This window comes from Manis javanica, chromosome 15 (assembly GCF_040802235.1).
Source record: "Manis javanica isolate MJ-LG chromosome 15, MJ_LKY, whole genome shotgun sequence".
Taxonomy (NCBI): Eukaryota; Metazoa; Chordata; class Mammalia; order Pholidota; family Manidae; genus Manis; species Manis javanica.
In genome coordinates, this window is record NC_133170.1 from 57841377 (window position 1) to 57862345 (window position 20969).

General features: G+C 41.8%; 1 protein-coding gene across 22 annotated transcripts in view; it reads left to right on the forward strand.

Annotated features, from left to right (window-relative positions):
* The window catches only part of ARPP21 (cAMP regulated phosphoprotein 21), a 146530-nt gene that overhangs the window by 95232 nt on the left and 30329 nt on the right, over positions 1–20969 (forward strand). For all 22 annotated transcript variants that reach the window (XR_012125850.1, XM_037014364.2, XM_017675003.3 and 19 more), the window contains 2 exons: positions 50–307; positions 4156–4282. Coding sequence is in view for 21 of the 22 variants with exons in the window: in XM_037014364.2 (XP_036870259.2) it covers positions 50–307; positions 4156–4282 (385 nt within the window). In the remaining variant the exon portion in view is untranslated. The remainder of the gene's footprint in view (positions 1–49; positions 308–4155; positions 4283–20969) is intronic.

The following is a 20969-nucleotide window of genomic DNA, read 5'->3' on the forward strand; positions in this document are numbered from 1 at the left end:
TGGCTAAGCCCGTCTTGCTGATGTCCTCGTTTGTTTCTGCGGCTTGCAGAGAGACGATGTGGCCACACAGTTCGGCCAGATGAACCTGAGCCGGCAGTCGTCAGGAGAGACCCCCGAGCCTCCTCCGTGTCCTGTCTACCCACCGCTCATGTCTCAGCCAGCCCAACAGCCAAGCTATGTCATTGCCTCTCCAAGCCAGCAGCTCCCCACAGGGAGCTTCTCAGGCTCCGGGCCCCCCATCTCCCAGCAAGTCCTGCAGGCCCCTCCCTCTCCCCGGGGGTTTGTGCAACAGCCTCCACCTGCCCAGGTGAGTGTGGTTTTTCTCACACCTGTGACCATAAGTGGGTTCGGGATGCATTCGGACCTTTGTATTTCCATACAGAATACAGTCAGGTCCACCTGCCTCATCCTTTCTGGTCCACACTAATATTCCCCACAGGCCTGATGCATCCTCGTCATCAGCTGCAAAGCCTTGGGAACCAGAAAGCGAGGTCAATGAAACTGACCCGACGGTCCAGGGCACACAGTGGGGGCACCCACTCCCCAGGCTGCTGGTAGGAGGCGCAGAACAGCATCCCCTCCCATGTGACATCCTCCTCGCTGGGCAGCCGGGGATGGGAAAGCCTCGGGGAACAGAAAAACCTGCTCCAGGGAGGCCATCAGCTCTCTCCTGCCGCTGCCCTGGGAAAGCACTCTTTTTCTCCCATTCATAAGCATTTTCTGGAGCTCATCCGGTGCTGCAGGCAGGAGCTCCTCTCTGAATATAAAGGAGGAGGCTAGGCGGACATCCACTGTCCCTCCTCCCCGGGGGCACGCAGAGCTCGCACACTCTCACAGGTAGCCATTAATCATATTTAATTGACTTGAACGTGTAAGACACCACAGATCACTGATTTTTACTGTCTTCACAAAGACTGATTATGGGTTACAGCTCACCACCAAACATTCCCAGCGCTCTCTGGGGTATCCCCCGCAGAATATGGTAAGTGATTACTGTCAAGATGTAAAATGTACAGAGACAATTTCTGCTCCATTTTCAAGGCACACATAACCCAAGCAAATTCCATCCTAATTATGAAATATTGCCCTGGATGAGCTGTTTAAAGTAGTGTCACCTTTTGCAGGACTTGTTTCACTGCCTTAACACCTTGAATAAATTATTTTCTTTTCAAGCCATGCAGAGTCCTCCACCATGAAAAGATTTTCACTCAGATATTCATCGTACTTTGAATGATTAAATTAATAGTTCATTCACAGTGGCCTTCTCTGTAATGTCTCTTTGATAGTAGGATTTAGGGACATGTGAAAAGTAATTTTACATTACAGGAGAAAGGGCCTCATTAATACACTAATTATTTTACCAATAGTTTAAGTTTGATTATTTGGGAAAGAAGAGTTTAGCTCTGTTAGCCTAAATAGCATCAAATTGTTCTTACCCATTTCTGCTGCCAAAGAGAAGAGTTAGCAGAATATTTAACTGAAGACTTTTTGAAAAAAAAGTCCTTCGGTGATGAGGGAATTTCAGTATCAGTGCACAGCAGGAGCGATGGCGACTTAGAACCCCTGGTGCGTCTGCAACGGGACTGGTTTCATTCCCTCTTCAATAGATGTAAAAATAGAAAAAGGGAGGGAATTTCTTAAAAAAGAGCAAATGTTCACAGTTCGTGATCAGTCTGGACATCCGTGAACTTCTTTTTAAAAGAACCACAGATAAAGGTATGGGATGGAACCCCTAGTGATTTTCAGCTTGGCGAACATTTTAAAATTTGATTGCTCAACAAGAATTCTTGAGATACAGTCCATGGGCATGTGGAAATACGTTGAATTTATGCAATGAACAAACCTATTTAATGACCTGGAAGGGCAGTTTTGTCTGGCTTTCTGACCGCCCACCTCAAGGTGAAGCAGGAAGCACTCGGCTAGGCAAAGAGGGGTTTGAGGAGGGGATGGGAGAAAGGCTCACTTCTTATAGTCTCTTCTTTCTCTCCATTATTTCTTTCCTCCACTAACCACCCATTTCTGTGATTCTCCATATTCTAACACAGTTGTCTGCAAGTACACATTTGCTCCGTTTGGGGCTAGCTTTACTCCTTTCTCCCTGCCCCTCCTTTACTCCAAACTCTCATGCTGTTCCTGTGAGGATTCCTCTTAGCCCACCTCGACTTCCCTCCTCTAGGGTGGAGGAGGGTAGGGATGAGCCGCGTGCCATGGCCCACTGGCTGCACCTGCTTGGAGCTCTGGGCCCTGTGGGGCAGCCAGTGCCCTGCCTTGAACAAAGGTGCCCCCAGTGCTAGAGCAGCCGTCAGGGTACCAAAGAATACAGGATTGAGGGAAAACAGAAGAACACAGCAAAAATCCTGAGTAACCGCGAGTGAGGCTGTTTTGTTGTGTTCTGTTTTTCAGAGGAGTGGTAATTTTATCCAAACCTTTAGCCTTCTCCAGGAAATTTTCAAGTCTGTGAAAAAAATGCCTATCCCTCCTCATTCCTGAAAGTATTTTCATGTTTCAGATTGAATGTAAGAGGAGAGCCCAAGGAATGGATGACACATTTGTGAGCTGACACTGACCCAAGAACCCATCTTTCCTAAAAGAACAGCATGCCCTTCTTCCTGAAAGACATACCAGTATAATGCTCATACATAAACTTGATAATAATTATTCTTATTTATAGTGTTAGAAAGCATCTGATGTATAATGGTCATAATCTTTAATAGCACCCCAACTTGCCAGAGCATAACTAAAACATATTATTACTCCAGGATTATCTCAGGTTTTGTTATCTTAAATTGCCTTATAAAGAAATTGGAAAATCAGATCTCTATAAACAAAGCACCTGATCAATGAGTTCATTGCCGACACTGACCTGTGCTTGCTTCAGACTCACTCTGCCTTGGATATCCATAATGTTAGTAGTCAGAATGATGACTTGTAATGATTCCCTGGAATTGCAGAACCCCAGATCCACACAAACTAAGTTATCTTTTATTCTGACTTTATCCTAAGGCAGGAAAACATTACACATGTATGTCAGTAGCAAGACTGAAATAGAAAAGTGTTTCCTATTTGACCTGAACAAACCAGAAAATAAAATAAGTCATAAAACCACAGTTTTCAAACAGGTAATTTTATTCTGTTTATATAATGTTTGCCAGCTGTGTACTGGTGTGCCTCTGTTTGCACTTTAAATATGACAGAGGCCTGGAGATGACAAATAATTATGATTAGTGAGAAAAGAGCCTACATATAAATGACCTGAGGTAGGCAAGGAAAGCTTTCCAGATCAGAGACATTGATTTGAATCTTATTGGAAGTAATTAGAATATTTTCAGCCATTCTCAGTCATTAGAAAGTGACAGAAGGTGACAGAAACAATATTTTAAGTCTATGTCTTTTTTTAGATGGAACATAATTTTATTGGAGGCTGGCTATGTGTCAGTCACTCTGCCAAGGGCTTTGATTGACTACCGTATTTCATAATTTCTTTCTCTGCTTCTCTTAGACTGGAGAGCAGCAATTTTCATGTGTCACCTGTTTCCATTAGAAAAAGATTTATGTTAGATATGTTTTTAATTACCATACATTTTGTGTGTGTGTCATAGGTGACCATTTCATTTGCTCTCGTTTCATTTTAAAAACACAGAATTCAGTGTTTTACACCAAGAACCATCGTATTGCTCATGACTAAGTCAGTAATTTGAGCAGGACTGGGCAGGGATGGCTCCAGGTGGTACTGGCTGGCACGGCCTGACTGAGCCTGGATCGTCCAGGATGTCCTCACCCACGTGCCTAGAACATCATAGAGCCTGATGGCTGGGGCACCTCTGTTCTCTGCATGGCCTCCAGCAGGCTAGGTTAGTCTTCCCAGAGGCCAGGCTTCCCTCCTGCAGGAGTAGAAGCTGCAGATCTTCTTAAGCACCAGGCTTGCAAGCCTTAGAGGTCAACACTCTGTCTCATGGCATCAGTCAGAGCAAGTGAGACTAAGGACTCGGGAGTAGATTTCCCATCTTCATGGGCACAACAGCACCCACACATTGGCAGCAGAGAAGCTCTTGGTGGCCATCGTGCGATGTGATAAGATGGGGGCATGTTTTACATTGAAAAGTGCTACTCTATGCACAGTTCTCATCTGCTGTGGTCTTCCCCTCTTTCCCACAGATGCCCGTGTACTATTACCCATCCGGTCAGTACCCTACCTCAGCCACACAGCAGTACCGGCCCATGGCCTCTGTTCAGTACAGTGCTCAGAGGGGCCAGCAGATGCCACAGGCAGCACAGCAACCAGGTACCTGGAATCCGTCTCCTGTTTTCTCCTCTCACCCTTTTACTTCTGTCTGTAAGTCTCTCAGCTGTCCTCTTAGATGAGTATCTGAGCTTGGTAATTTAAATCAGCTCATTTCTCTCACCCAGAGAAGATAATGGAGCACATGATGATGTGTGCAAAAGTAAAGGGCACTGGAGGCAAAGCCACGTCATCTGGTGTCCCAAGCATGCATGCTGAACGGTCTCCAGAAATTATTTTGGGATCACCTTAGTGCCTTGCAAAGCAGAGAGCCAACCTCATCCCTGTCTTCTTAGTGCATACGCTTTTTTTTTTCCATTTCAACTCTAAGAACATTCTTCCCCTGTTCCTGAGACTAGGGAACCATGTTAGGTTGCTTCCATCCCATCCTAAAGAGAGCTGTCTTTGGAAGAAGGCCACTGGCCTTGCAGCCTGTGTCCTGGTGGACCTCTGACTCCATGGCTCACGTCTCAGAGCTCGGCGGCCGCTGTGCAGTGGGAAGGGGGGCCGAGGCACTGTACGAGAGTGAGTAGCAGGTCTCACAGTGAACCGGTCTCTTTCCCTACTGTGTCACACTCCTGGAGAGCAGCAGGAACCCAGCAGGGCAGAGTGATGTGTGCTAGGGAGAGGCTTATGTCCTTCCGGCTCTCCACACTGCAGGGAAAGCTGCTAATTGTCATGTGAAGACCGCCTGACTGGGGAACTCTGCCTTCCGTAAGTAGGTCATGTAGAGCTCGTGCTCCCCACCGCTGCTCCCCAATCCTGCTCTGTCATGGGATTTCTGCACCGAGTATACGTGTATGCATATATCATTGTACATATGTATGTGTGTGTGATATATTCAGGAGACGTGCACTTGTTACAAGCTGACAGAAGGCGCAATCCTTGCCAAGGATTAATCCCGGTAACAGACACCCTGCGAATACTAATGCTGACACGGCTAGCTGTCAGAGTGGAGAAACAATTCCATCCCTCTGCTGTGTGGACAGCTATGTGTTCCTTAGCTCATCTCCACCTATCTAAAGTCGGTGGGAGAAGGAGGAGGAAAATGTACAGCAGTCAACCAGACTGTCTCATTTCAACGCTAGCCAAAAAAAAAAAATACATTTTGACCTCTGCATTGACTTTACACTTTTATAGCAAAAAGAGCACAAAAGGGCTTAAAACTATTAGTTATTTTAGGAAAAGCTTTTGGTACTATTTTCTCTGCTAGTTGGAAATGTTACTATCATTTGGTGGTACCCATGTAGATAGAAACTCTAGGGACTTTATCAGTGCAGGTATAAACTGTAGGAAGGTGCTGTTTGCATTCTGAACTGCCTTATATTTTTCTGCTGATGTTTATCATGGAGTTCATTTCCTAGCTACTGATCCAGAGGCTAAAGCAAAGTTTTCCTTTGCGTGACCAATGCCTTTGGAAGAAGAAAGATGCGGTTATCTAATGATAATGATTTTTTAAAATTTAGTGCCATTATTTGACAGTTTTCTAAAGCAGGATTTCAGTGTTGGGTTAGAGTATAGTTGCTACTAGGGAAAGCGGTGGCAAACGTGCTGGGTCTATGTGAGGGACTGAGAAATTTGGCTGAATATATTAACTGGGTAACAGAATGAGATTCAGATGAAGCTCCAGGCTCCCCACTGAATTCTCCAACAACTTCCTTGACTCAGGACAACACCAGGGACTCCACTGTGACATTTCTTTCTCTTTCTGAAAGCATTGTGGGAGGATTTAGGGATGGAGCCCGAGCTGGCCCCAACCACATCCTGTGGCAGGCGTGGTGGCTTTAACTTGTCCCACAGCCACATCACCACAGAAGTGCCACCCTAAGATGAGGTAAGGACACGATATTTAGGAGATGCATCCTGAAGCTCAGAATAGAAGCAAGTGCTTCAGGCACCACACGGAAGTGGCTGGTGACTAATGTGGCCTGTGGGGGTGGGAAGGTGAGGACAGGAAAATGACCCCTGAACAGAATCTTCCCCAAAAGTGCCTACATCAGGACACACAGGTGGTCTGGGGCCTTGGAGCTCCTAGTGTGTGTGGCCATCACACTCAGTATCAGGCCAAGCATCCCAGTTCCATTCCCTGACAGACCTGAATTTCCCAAATGTTTGGAAAAGCAGGTGATGTCCTCCAACCTCAAAGAGAGTCACCTCTGCTGGTAAAATCCAGGTGATCCAGCTCACACCAGGGCTGTATGAAGCATGGAGGCTCCGGGCCCTACAGCCAGGAGGCCTTTGCTGAGTTTAGTGATACAAACAGAGACTTTCTAAAAGGACATGGTGACGTCATCTGGGGGACCCCCCTGCCTCACAGAGGGAAGAGCCGCTCCGCGTGACTGTAAAAGCTTCATTTCCTGGAGGAGCTTGAAGACAGGCCCTCCAGGTCGGCCTCAGCACCAGAGCTGGCTTGGCGTCCTCAGTGACACCCGGGCTTTCTCTGCCTCATTTCTCCTTTCTCCAGGACAGTCTTGTGTCCTGCATCTGACCCTCTACCATCTTCATCTGGTACTGACACCAGATTGTATCACAGCCAATGTGGCCATCACATGGTTAAGTGTTAGAATGGAGCAAAATTATGTCAGTTATAACTGAATGAGATTCTAATCCCAATTTGCTTCTTGGCGCTGTTCTTGATCTTCATTTAATCGCAATGAAAAGTGTCTTGTCCTACATTCTTGGCTGAATTGAAATCTCTGTAAGTTACTACATCTTTCCTAAGCCCTAAAGGTATACACAGTGAATCTTTATAAAGTGAATTGGGTATTCTACAATTGATTAAATAGGACATTCGAGTTATACTGGAGGCCTGTCGGCAGACATAAATTCTTCCTCCTGGTGATGTGCCATTCACAATACCAATGGGTGATAAAGGTGCTGAGCGTGTGAAAGGAGCTGGTGGTGATTGTAAGTAAAGGCCATTTATGTTCAGAAATTTGGAAAAGTTAAATGGTAGATTTGCACAGTGATATTTGGATTTTGTAGCTCCATACATAAGGAAAATAAAAACCTTTAATATAGAAACGTCTCTAATGGAAAAAATAAATAAACCTGTGGTCAATTTGACATTATTAAGTACCTCTAACAGTGGGAGGAGATAATTTTCTTTATGAGGCTATCATTGATAACTCAAGGCTGTACAGAAAAGCAGTTACATAGTCATAGCTAAAAAGACTGGAGTTTTCAAATCATCCTGGGTTTGAAAGACTTGGAAGAGAGAGTGTCTTAGCCAGGAACAGATTCTTCTCAGAGAATGGCAATGAGCAAACATTTCATTCCCTGATGTTTCTGTCTTCAGATAATACATCCCTCTGAATTAATTCAATACCTGTGTCACTAAGATTTTATTCTAGCATTATTTTTCGGGCCACAAAAATGTTAGCAATGATCACATCTACCATCAGTGTAGGTCTCTCGAGGGCTAATTGCTGCACTGCATTGTTTAATCCCCACTACAAATTTACAAGGGCAACTATTAGCTGTTAGCATGCCTGTGTGCAGATGGGGAAACTGTTGCTCAGAGAGGTGAAGTAAGTTACTTGAGGTCCCGAGGTGGATGGAGCTGGAAGAAGCCCCCAGGCCTGATTGGCTTTAAGCCTGTGTGTCAACCTCTTTATTGCAACCACATAGACAGTCATTACTTTAGCCTTGATTTCCCAGCATGGATGACCATATAGGAGACAGTATGTTGGAAGCAAAACAGTATGCCTTTGTCACCAGGGCAGGTAACATCTCATTGATTATCCAGTTATACAGGTTGGCTAATAACAGAACAAATCAGGAATCCTACACTTTGCCTCCTGACCCACCCTGGGGTTTCTTATTATTTTGCAGAGCTGGCTTCTATGTGCAACTCAGGTATTGGAAAGAGAAAAAAATAACTCCTCTTGTATGGTGCCTCCATTCTAAATTACCTTTTCAGTCTGACCTAAAAATAGGTACATGTATCTTCATTTTTAGCACATGTCCTAAAAGCAACAAAAGTGGGCTTGGAAAGTCCTGTACACATTCAGTAAGTAGGCCTGTGGGGATGAACACATTCGGGTTTGGTCTCAGAATAATAGTGACCTCATCAAATGAATTGAAGGAAATGTTCCTTCCTCTTCTGTTGTTCTGAAAGAAATTGTGCAAAATTGGTGTTCAATCTTCTCTGAATGTTTGATGGAATTCAACAGTGCAACTGGGCCTGGAGAGTTTCAGAAGCATTGTTTTTACTTTCCATTTGAAGATAATTTCTGGAGCTTTTTAGTTATGAATTCATTATGATTATAGGATTATTCAGATTATCTGTTTGGTCTTTGCTGAGTTTTAGCAGCTTGTGGTCAATGAGGAAGGCCCATTCCTTCTAAGTAGTTGGAAGTGTGTGTGTAAAGTTGTTAGTATTCCAATCGTTTAAATGTCTGCATGATATATAGTTATATCTTGCTTCATTCTTAATATTGGTGATGTTTAAATTCTCTTTTTATTTTGTAAGCTGTGCTAGATTTTTGTTTCATTGATTTCTCTATTGTAGTGTTTCCCTTTCATGAATTTCTGCTCTTTATTATTTTATTCCTCCTGCTCATTTTAATGTTGCTCTACTTTTTATCATTGAGGTATGACACTTGATTATTGATTTAAGACCTTTTTACTTTTCTAATGAAAGCATTTAGTGCTGTAAATTTCCTTCTCAGTCCCACCTTAGCTGTGTCCCACATGTTTTTATATGCTACATTTTTCATTTTTCATTCATTTGTATGTTTTTTTTTTCTCAAGTGTTCTTTGAGATTTCCTCTTTGATGTATGGATTATTTAGGTGTATTGTTTAGTGCCCAAGTGTTTGAAGATTTTCCTATTGTACTTCTGTTATTGATTCTAGACTGATTCCATTACCGTCAGAGGACATACTCTGTATGTTTCAATTCTTATGAAATCACTGAGGTTGGTTTTATGGCCAGGATATGGTCTATCTAAGTGAATGTTTTGTAAGGAATTTAAAAAAAATGGGTATTCTGCTGTTGTTTGATAGAATATCCTATTCATCTCCATTAATCTTGTTAATTTATGCTATTGTTCAGATCTTCTATGTTCTTGCTGATTTTCTATTTATTAGTTCTATCAGTTGCAGAGAGGTGGATATTCGTAACTGTAGCTGTAAGATACCCTACAGTCCTAAATGACTCTCAAGGCAAGGGTTGCCTCCAGTATTCCTGAAATCCAAGGATGGAGGGGAGATTTTGAAGTTATTCAGAGCACTGCCATTTGGTTATTTTCCCAAATAAATAAGAAATGTTTCCTTCCCTAAGAGAAGTTAGAAACATTCAATAGAATAGTCTGGAAGGTATGACCCTCTGAGCAGTGGGGCTCAGGTAAGCTGCTCCTATAAGCTGCATCTCTCACTTGCCAGGCTTTCAGCACTGCAGCCTAATGCCAGCAACATTACTTTAGGCCCAGACAGAAGAACAGTGTAAACAAGAGCTCACAATAGACAGTGCCACAGTTCTGCTTTTCTAGTTGACCAGGAGGTTCTGTATTCTTGAAGTCATGGAAATAGAACAGTAAGAAGATAGAGAGCTGCAGAGCAGAGCAGGAAGGGTGACAAACACAAGACTTGAGAGAACCCTACCTGAGATTAGGTTACAACTGCAGGGAATCTGGAAACTTGTGTGTATTCTGAAGACTCTGGAGGTGCCTCTCACCTCGGCTTTTAAAAATCCGTCTCCTCTCTTGCTCTTTCCCACTCCCACCCATCCACTGCATGATTCATTCAGGGTGAAAAGCAATCTTGCAGAGTATTTTTCATGAAAATGTTTTACTTTTCAAATCATGCTTCAGAAGGAGACCATGAAAAGCAAATCTTAAGAACGCATCAGATTGCAAAACCCCACGTGGCTTTGGCAGGACTTCCTTAGGCCTGTGCGGTTCACTGCTGCTCTGGCCCTCTCTGATCTCTGTGGTGAGCAAATGATGAGCCAACATCCTTTGCAACAGCAGACTTGGAATCTCTGGCAGGAGACAGTGGTGGAGGTCTTTGGAGCCTCTTTTCATCTTTTCACCCATATTTAAGACAAACCTCATTAGGATGTTCTCTTGCCCTCTGCTCAGTAGCCACCCTGAGCTCTCTCCAAATGGCAATGGGGTTTCATACTCGGTTTTGCTGAATGAAGAAATTGAGGGAGGGCAGTCTCCTGTCCAATGTGGAATCTCTCATCTGAGCCAGAAAGGGGGCTTCTATTACTTTAGCATTTGGAGATTTAGTAATGAACATAGGTTTCAGAAATTCAGCAGGCTTGTTCCATCTAATAGTGAGATTCTGTGTGTTTTCTGCTGTTGAATATGGGAACTTAGTACCATCTACTACGTGCAGGTGTAAGAACATGCAAACAAGAGTAAAACAGTACCCAGAAGTCCAGACAACTCCTCACTCCACCTCTCAGAATGCCATCTTTTGCTGTCCTGACAGAGAAGGTAGAAATTAGCTTTGCAATGGCTTCCTGGTGTCCCATTAATCAGAGAGAAAGGTGATGGATGCAGATAAAAGAGGTTGCAATGAATTTAAATTGTGTAAATAAAAGACACACAGAAGAAAAGTGAGGGAAGAGGAAAACAAGTTGGGGACTGTAGATCTTGTTTTATTATGCTGACTGATAAAAGGAAAACAATATAACCCAGGACTCTCTAGGGACACTCTGACCTTTAGGATATAGAATGCCTCAATTCAAATCTCCGTTCTACATGTACAAAACACCGTGTGTGTAGGGAGTTCTTAAATGAAGAACTATGAAGTTGAAGAGGATCAGTCTTCCAGAAATAAAAACTAGATGATAGGCCATTAGATAGTTCTGTTCCTCTGGAACAAAAATCCCAAATACCTTCTGTCTTTTTAGATAGAGCAAATCAACCCTCACTAGTCATATCAACTCTAGGCATCTGCAAATTTTCCAGAGAGCTTGCAAATGCTATTCCCACCCACTCACACACTCTGGGTATTTGAAGGAGGGTATCTGTGCCACCAGGATCTTGTTCAAATGCATATGTCAAATGCACAGCTCTGGAGTGAGTCTTGAGTTTCTGCATTTCTAGCATACTCCCAGATGCTACTGGTCTACCATCTTAAGAGCAACATAATAGATAATACCTTCTTAATCATGGTCAGCCTGTACTTTGGCTATTACAAAGGGACAGGACCTACTCAAATTCACTCTTTATTTGATATTATTTTAGGAGAAATCTAATATTTGATAATCAGCATATGAATCTTGTGAATCAGAGCTAGTATTTAGAACTAATGAGTTTTGTTTACAAATCCAAATTTCGAGAGAAAATAAATATAGCATGATTCTAGTACATAGCAGGCACTCATAAATTTTGAAAGAATGAATAAAATGTGTACCTGTTTTTAGAGAGAGAGAAAGGGTGTATGTGTATGTGTGTGTGTGTGTGTCTATGAGTGAGAGAGAGAAAAAAAGAAAAAGATGTACAAAGATTGAAGAGGCTAAATGGAAACCCCTCATCCATCCAATTCAAAGATCAGTAAGAGCTAAACTGTAGTTACATGTTATGAAATCAAATAGAAAGCTAGCCTAACCAGTCCGCATCAACAAATGAATGTATGAATCTTTCCAAGTTCAAACATTTGCCTAAGGAATGTGTTGTATGCCCTTTGGGTTGCTTTCAGGGGTATAGTATGTTCAAAGTTTTGTACATTTAGCAATTTGGGAATTTCTAAAAATTTAAAGTAGTAGTGCTCTTATCAAAACCCATTTCAACTGAGTAGCTTTGAGAGTGTTCAGATGGCTGGAAACAACCAGGCCTGAAAACCTGCGCTTGTCATCCTTTGTTCGTGGCAGCTTACTTGGATCATTTTAGTGTCCCTCTGAGTGTGTAACAATGGGACGGGCCTGGTGGCATCTGTGGCAGGAAGGTGTGATTATTTGTGAGACCTGTATTCGAAAATAGACCAAAGCCATGGTTCTTCTCCTAATAGGTTTGCATAGAACTTTAACAAACAGCAGTATGTTTAGCTGTTTTTATTCCTTTAAGAGTACTATTTCTGTTGTAATAGTATGCTATTCATTTCAACATCTCCTTGTAAGAAAGAATGTTATTGCCTCTTTAATGTTTTTAAGAACACATTTGGGTTGGGACAAAATGCACCTTCCAAGAGTCTCTAAATGTATTTAACCAGAGCAGTTGAATAAAATCAACAGTGAATCCTGTATTTTTAGCTTGACTTATTAAGCATTCAGCATCAATATAATTGACAGGGTTTCATCTTTACAAACCTATTCTCTTTGTTCTTAACGATGTTCCTCACCTTGGCTTCCCCCCCACCTTGGGGTCTTGGGATTGGCTGGAGATGGGGAGAGGGGTCATCAGAGCTAAAGAAAATTTGGGATACCAGTGTGACCAGTGAGATATATTATTTATAGACAGCAAGATTTTCTCTTTTTCTCTTAAATTGCCTTCCCCAATTTATTTTTAAAAAGACTTGTTTGTCTAATTTTCCTACAGATACTTTCCATGCATTTTTACTATTTAAAACCCCACTAATCTATGTATTTTTTTAATTCAAGAAAAAATGTGTAAACAATAATCATTCACAGGAACAATGCAAAACTGACACTTGGCAGGTCTGAGGAAGGAATTTATACTTTCAATGTCTACATCACTATGTTACTAAAAAAAGAGGGGATAAATTATCCAAGAGTTCTATGAGAATTTTATTGTCTGATTTCTGTTAACATCAGTGGAAGTCACATGGATAAATCCTTGTGGAACATGCTGCTCTGAAAAATATCAGTCTAGAAAAGGTTTCTATGGAAATGTTCATGTGTTTCTGTTACTAATCGGTCTAATTATTCCACTTAGAGAAATGGGAATGAGAAGTAGTAAGCTGGGATTATGAGAAAGGTTAACATTATTAAAAGCAGTAAGAGGAACCATGCCATTTTTAGGCCTGAAAATCTCCCAGGTTGCCAAAACAATAGAAATGGCCAGGTTCCCTCTGTCCCCTAGGAGGTGTTAGGAAAAAGGATTTATTCAACATGTCTGTAATAATTGCTGTAGCACTTTGCATTTTATGTATCTTCTGGTGTTTATGTGCTCATGTGTTATGCAATTCAGCATTAGTGTATGGCTAGGATTTCTGATTTTCTGTAAAGATGGGAAGTAAGGCAGATCATAGCATTAGCTGTTTTCTTTGTGTCATGCAACAAAAAGTAGAAAGCAGTAGCTTGTTAAAGAAAGAGTTGAATTAGAGATAGTAAAGAAAGAAAGGTGGCAAGAAAAGCATATGAATTATGTATTTTTTAAAACTCTGACATTTCTGTGCAGTTTTCCTAACAGAATCTGAACCCTCCAGAAAAATGTGAAGAACCCTAGCTCCTTGTTCTGACCTGTCGGGTTTACCTGATGATTTAACTGAACAAGAGAAGTTAGGACACTTTGTGCCATACCCAGCCTGGATCCTCCCTTTTTGTTTTTTTCCTCTTTGTATTTCTAGTTAATTTATTGCCAACAATTTCTGCCCTCCACTGCACCCAGGCTATGAATTATCCTGCTTTTCAGTGCCACCTTTCTTTGGAAGCACTCTTTTTGTTTGTTTCAATTCTCCGTAGTCTCCCTTCGATCCTCATCCCCAAATCTGTTTTCTTATTTTATTTATTTTCTGCTTTAATTCTTGACTCTGCCCAAGTTCTTGGCCCTCTCATTTTTTAGTGGTTCCTTCCTCCTTATAGTAAATACACTTTCCCCTCCAAACTCTGGGTGCTTTTCATATAGGTTTCAACTGTCTGCATCTTTCCCTTTATTTTAACTTTCCAGTCTCATTCCTTGCCATTCCATTCACTCCTCTCCATTATGAGATAGGACACTTTATTCTTCCCAAGGCATTCACAGTCTAGCATTCCAATGATTCATAAGATTGGGCTGGATTTTCCCCACCTCCTGCACATAGCACATGAAAAGTACCACACTTTTCTTTTGTTCATCTTGCTATCCCTAGAGCCAGCATAAGTTAGCCCCCAGGGTTTGTTACTTCACTTAGACATTTGCAGTGCTAAAAAAGTGAAGAGCATCTTGAACATGCTATTTTTACCTTGCTTCCCAAGTTCAAAGATGCATAGGACAATTGTTAGGTGTCTGGATGGTGTTTAAAGTTGACATTTCCAAGGGCTTCACTATTGCTTAAAAATTCCCAGGTTTCAGCTCTGAATAGAAGACAGGGGGCAAACCACTAATTTTAAAGGATGCTACCTCAGAACTAAGTAGTCCTGAATATGCTGCTCTTGATTCTTCTTTGCACTGTCTTCAGAGTGACCACCTTCTGCAGGGACACAAATACAAGTTCAGCAAAACCAATCTGCGCAGACAGAGTTTCCACACTGCACGTGGTTTGCCCCTTCCCCAGACCATCAGCATGAGAATGAAATTCGAATCACCTTTAATAGCTCTGAAATGAGTGGCACGTGAACGTTAGAGTTCCGAAGCCAAGTCACTGTCACCAAGGAAGGCACAGAATTGTATGTGCCTAGTAGAGTTTATGTGATTCTGCAAGAAACACAGTGGCTCACATACCCTCTTTAGAGCTGATGGGGGTCACATGCTTACAAGTAGTATCACTAATCGATTCAGCTGAGACAGCACAAGTCCACAGCAGAGGCATTGCCACACATCTGTTCACTGGAAGAGCATGTTACCAGTGTGCAAAGGTTTCCACACTTAGGCTCTGGCCCAAATCCCTGTGGCCATGACAGGCCTCCCTCTGTGGTTTCATCCAGGTACTCCTCACAGTTGTCAGCTGATCCTCCCTGGCTACCGTGATGATTTTGATGCCCTTCAAGGACTCCCACCCATCCCTAATTTCCTGCTGACATCTACTCCCCAGTGCCCACTCCATATCCTTGAAGGCCCCTGGAGTCTCATTAAAATTGCATTTTTAATGTTCCCCCAGATGTGGTATGCTGGTTTTTTCCCTTTCTTTTTGCAATAAGTCCAGCACCATTGCACTTTTTATGAGCCATGTGGGTCATAACTGTTTTAAGAAGTAAATGGCAGGAAAAGGGACCAGAAGAGAGCCCAAAATACACTTTTCCAAATGCAGGACCCTGCAAGTGGACCGCACGTTTTGAGGTACTGTTAAGAATATGCAGTAGAACCTGTCAAGCTGCACGCATTTTGCCCCCAAGGAAAATAATCTATAAACAAATATCACTCTGATTACTTGTCTATGTGGGGATGATTGTGCTAACTGCACTGTGTGGTGTTACATCGTGGAGGTCATATGCTCCTGCCCACTTGAAAAATTGTGACAAGAATGAGGAGACAGAGAAGACAGTCCTTGTGGTAATTTTTGTTGTTTTATTTTGCATATGTAACTTTCATAAATCGTAAAAACAACACAGTATTTATAGTAAAGGGAATTTATTCGTAAAAAAGACATAGAAACTCCATGTCAGCACAATGACTTTTTATTTTTGCCTCGTTTTCCTGCCTTTGAGCTTATGTGTATGCATGTTACAGACACACGCATGCATTGTAATTATGGATCATGCCACTTTGTTATTAATATAGCATTATTTGAGGTATCATTGATATATAATCTTACATTGGTTTCAAATATACAACACAGTGGTTCTATAGTTACCTAATTATTAAATCCTCACCCCCATTAGTACACTTATTATCTGTCAACATAGGAAGATGTTACATTGGCTATATTCCCCATGCCGTACTACCATCCTGGTGACACAGCATTTTTATTTATTCAAAACTCCTCATTATTTTACACTTGCATGTAAACTGCTTACACTGACATTTTTGTGAGGCTGTCTTTTAAAGAAGAAAACTAGATTGTACATGGCGTGAATGTTGACATAAAAAATTCAGAACAGTCTACAGAACAACTAGTAGCTAGTAAGTGAATATGACAATATTGCAGAGTATAAGGACAAGATGCAGGAATCAGCGTGCAATATACAGTATCTTTATAGACTGGCAGCAAACAAATGGAGCATTTAAAAAATTCAGTTTGTAATCATGTAAGACATAATCTTAAGAGCAATAACTAATCACCCGACTCCCAACCTTATATCTCCAGGGAAGCCTTGGGCTTGGCCTCACTCATGCAGGCCAATCCAAGAGAGCCCAGACACCCCACTACACATTACAGAGCAACAGCAGTTGCACCATGAAAGGTGTCCCAGTGCAGTCTGCATTCCTCGTTTCCTCTCCAGCAAAAACACATACATTGTGGGGGGGTGAACTAAAGTTTTTAGAGCTCTCAATTTGTCTATCTTATTTTAACTTTCATACCCAAGAAATATTTCATAGTAAACTGTTGTTACTGGTTTTATTGCTCTTTCCCCAAACAGGGACAACTCCACCGAAGTTTCAGGGTTTTTTTCCACCCTCTGTCAGGTGCTTTCGTCTCTTTGATTTCCCATTGTTAAAAATGACATAATTCAAGGAGATCCACTCTTTGAGTTGGAGTCTATCTCAAGTGCCTCTATGAATATGTCACACAAAGGAGACTGTTTCCTTGGCAACAGGAATATGGCAAAAATAAAATAAAATGCATGGAGCAGTCACATCCTGCTGCTCCTCTAGGGCTCCACGGTGCTGCTGTTTGCCAAGCCCAGGAACTAGAGATGAGAGTTGCATTGCTGCTCTTGAATAGTTCAGCCACTGACAGCAGGCTTCCCATTACCAGTCACATGCTCTGTTTAACCACTAATGAAAGTAGTTTCATCTGTGAAATGGGCATTTTTGTCATTATTGCCTTTAGCTGGTCTTTTCTAGACATTTAAATAGAGAAAGGGAAATGGGGTTAAAAAGTCCATGTGTCTCTGTGTGTGTGTGTGTGTGTGTGTGTGTGTGTGAATGTTTATGCAGATGAACTGAATATCAATGACTGGTAGCACTTATTTTTAAATTTATTTTAAGCCTCTGACATTTGCATAACAGTATTTTTTTAAACTCTGGCAGGACATAATGCCATGCTTGGTGACTGCTGAGAAAATTAATGATTAATTTGGCAGATCTATGACATGCTTATTAAGTTTGCTTCTAAATAAGCTCCTATGAGCTCAGAATGCTTTTCTCCCTGCTATGAAAAATACCAAGACGCACATAGACATGCAAAGTGCTGGACAGGTAAATCTGTGACGTCTCGCTTCAGGGCCACCTTTCCGTGAGAGGGGTTGGGGGTCTGCTGGAGCGATTTCAGTCCTAAGCTCTCTTCGGGCCCCAGAAATCAGTAAACCCATGTCTGTCGGGATCTGAAGCTCAGCCTCTTCCCAATCCACTTTATGGCTCTTATCTACACTTTTTCCTTCCTCAGAACAATCTAGAGAATGTGCATGTATCACTGTTGATTTCTAAATTATCCTGCCGTTTGCACTTGTCAGCTATTGAAGGATGTTAGTGCCAGGGGCTCCTCTTCCTTTTTCAGTTAATAAACTACCTGTTCAGCTTGCGATTTTAGGAATTTAAGAGTTCTCCAATAGAGTCGTCACTTGTTCAGGAACAAGTTTTCAGCAAAGTAGCAAAGATGAGACAGTTGGTGTCTGCCTGTGTGTGTGTGTGTGTGTGTGTGTGTGTGTGTGTGTGTGTGTGTGTGTGTGTGTGGCATAAACAAGTGAAACTTATTTTCTTACATTTCTGGAAGTGAGAAATCCAAGATCAGCTCACCAGCAGGCTTGGTTTCTTCTGAGGCCTCTCTCTCTGTGGAAATCTGTCCATTCTTTTTAAACTGAAGAACTGAAGGAAGATAGTAAGTGCAGAAAACAGGTTCTTTGCCAAAGCATTTTTAGGATGTTTTCAAAAAACACTAGCTCGTTGGATTGTCTACGGCCAACTAGAAGGAATCAGAACAGAAATGACATCCTGTGTCCCTTCCCCTTTTGAGCCACTCTGATGTTGCAGGAATTACATTATATCATCAGGAACTAGATGGCATATATTAATGTCACACTGTATCTGTGTGTGTTTATAAATGGAGACTAAAAACCTAAAAAGGGCATGCCATAGCTTACTCAAGAGGCTGTGAAAAACAGAGTAGAGACTCCAAAAGCTTGCTTTTTTTTTTCTCCCTTTGTGGTTGTGGTGCTTAGCGTTGGCTGGTGGTAACAGGAAGTGACTGTAAATGATGTGACTCTGTAATGCCAGCTCTCATTCGGGCATCCTGGGTGCTGTCTTCCCATCCCAGCTCAGTCTGGCAGCCTTCCAGGTCTGTGGTATTGTCATGAAGACTGGCTACTTGAAATCTATATGTTTGTCTGGTGGTGACAGCCACTTGCACACGACGACTGCCATCTGCTTATTTCCGCTAGATTTGCAGCAGGAGTCTCTTCTGGGTGTGGGGGATGTGAGAGTGTCCGGTGAAGTCAGAACTGCTGTGAAATCATCACAGATGGCTTTATTTGGGGTGCTAACAGGAGTACAAGTAGAAGTAGGAAGTAGGAAAATCAGCTGGGAGTTTGATGTCTGCTGGTCTTCAAGGGACTTGCAATGAATTCCATTGAAATCATTAGGATTATATTATGTACTAGAAGAATTTGAGATCATTGTGAAGGCACACTGAAACTGTAAAGACTTTAAAATTAAAGATCCCATCTCGAAACTGTGGATACTAGACTTGTTCAGAAAAAGTGGTGAAAGTATATAAATTAGCCATGGGAAAAATGCACATTCCTGGTTCCTAAATCACTGTTTCTCAAGAGATGTGTCACCTTCATTAACATGGGAAGGGGAGCCTATAAAAAAATTCAGGAAACTGGATTTTCCTGAATTGCTGAGGGCTGGGCACCACCTCTCCCCAGAGGATTACTCATTTTCTGTGGGATGGTTGTATTTCTCCAGTCTATTTAAAAGCTTTCTTATTTTTTTTAATTAAGTGTAACTGATAGTAATGTTCAGACAGATCAGCTTTTCCAAAATGCATTCCCAAGCAATTAATATGCCATTAATATTGAAGAACCACTGGCCTAAAGCTAGTTTACTTGGAGAATTCTTCTGCTTTTTATTTCCTTCCTTATGTTCTAAAGAACCCATGTGGGCGACGTACTCTCAGGTTCACTAGGGTGCAAATTTCCTTCCGCACTTTCAAAAGTGTCTGTGTTGTCAGGAATACTGTCTGATGCAGCAAATGTTTGCTTTCTCTGTGTGTATGGATGTTCTCAGAGTTGATTAAGACTAGGAGGTGGCTCAGTGGTTAGCTGCAAGTAAGGCACATGAAAAAACTGGCATCTGGCCAGCATGTTTGACTACTTATAAGACAAAGCTACTCAGAAACTATTCATATGACCTCTGTGCCTTCCTGGGTATTTCTCGCTTCTACAATATCATGATTCAGTTATGCAGTAACCGCACACATGGAGGTAGGGATTTCTACTGGAGGATCAGCTTCTAGCACCGCCCACCCCCACCCCTACTCTGAGCTTTAATGCCCATGGAGGTGTCCCACTGAAGCTGTGAGCAAAATTGGTGTTCTACCCTGCTTTTAAAGGGAATATTTTCATCTTCTCCAAGGGAAAAATAACCTAAGAGGGATTAAGGATCAATGGGATTCTTTGTTATTAAATGATAGAAAGCAGAAGCTAAGATGTCATGGACCTTCCTGTATGCGGAGATAGAAAAGACTAGCACTATAGCCACCTGTATTTTAATGAGGTGCACAAAAACCTTCCTTCAGGTTGTATCATGAGTTCTGTTTCTACAGGCTTAATTTCCAAGTGAAGGCAGCACACAGATTTTGTAGGCAGGCATTTATTTATTCAGCAAGTGTTTATTGAGCCCTTGACAGGACCAGGGAGAAATCCAGTGATATCTGGAGACACAGACCTAGTACCATTCACACTGAGTCATTTGTGCCACACAACCACGAAGCCACTCAAATCTGTCCTGACTTTATAACATGTTTAAATAACAAAGAGCTTTTTCCAAACACAGATCCCTCCATAACAAAGTCAAAAAACTTTTGTGACATCTATGTATCTATGTATGCACACACACGTGCATATGGAATATATATCATTATTCTTACACATGAAATTTTTTCCCATCAGTTAGTTGTTATTTCTTTGCATGTTTTTAAACTAAAATTGCAGAGATAGACTCTTACGGAAAACATTTGTGTTAGAAACAAGAGTATACTATGAACACTGTAAAAGGATATTTGTGATGTGATTAGGGAAATGGTATTATTTTTCTGTTTTTACTTATTTGCTCCTCTACATTCAGTCAATAATGTTGGCAGCAGGCACTAATGTTGGAACACATGTACACAAGTGTGATATTATTGAGGTTATTGGTTTGCTGGACCTTCAGTCTGTAACTTTCAGGCTCTCATATCTTTCTCTCATTATAATGTCTACTTATTTCTGATAAATAGCTGATTCCTGGGGGCTAAAGGTCTGGAAAAGGAAAACGTCCTTGATTCCTTACTACCTAAGTTGAAACCAAGTGTGTTAATGTAAACCGCACAGGGCAGGCACAGTCAGTATTTCTTGAATGAACAAATGGCAATGGCACAGTTTCCTAAAATAATAAGACCAAATGTTGGAGAGGATGCTTCTAAGAATATAAATTTCACCATCCTTTAAAGACTTGCCTATGCTGAAGGTTTGTTAAATCCTGATACAGCATTGTGTGGACAGCTAGACAGTTAGAGCCAGGTTTGGCTTCTGGGGCCAAAGAAACATTGACAGGG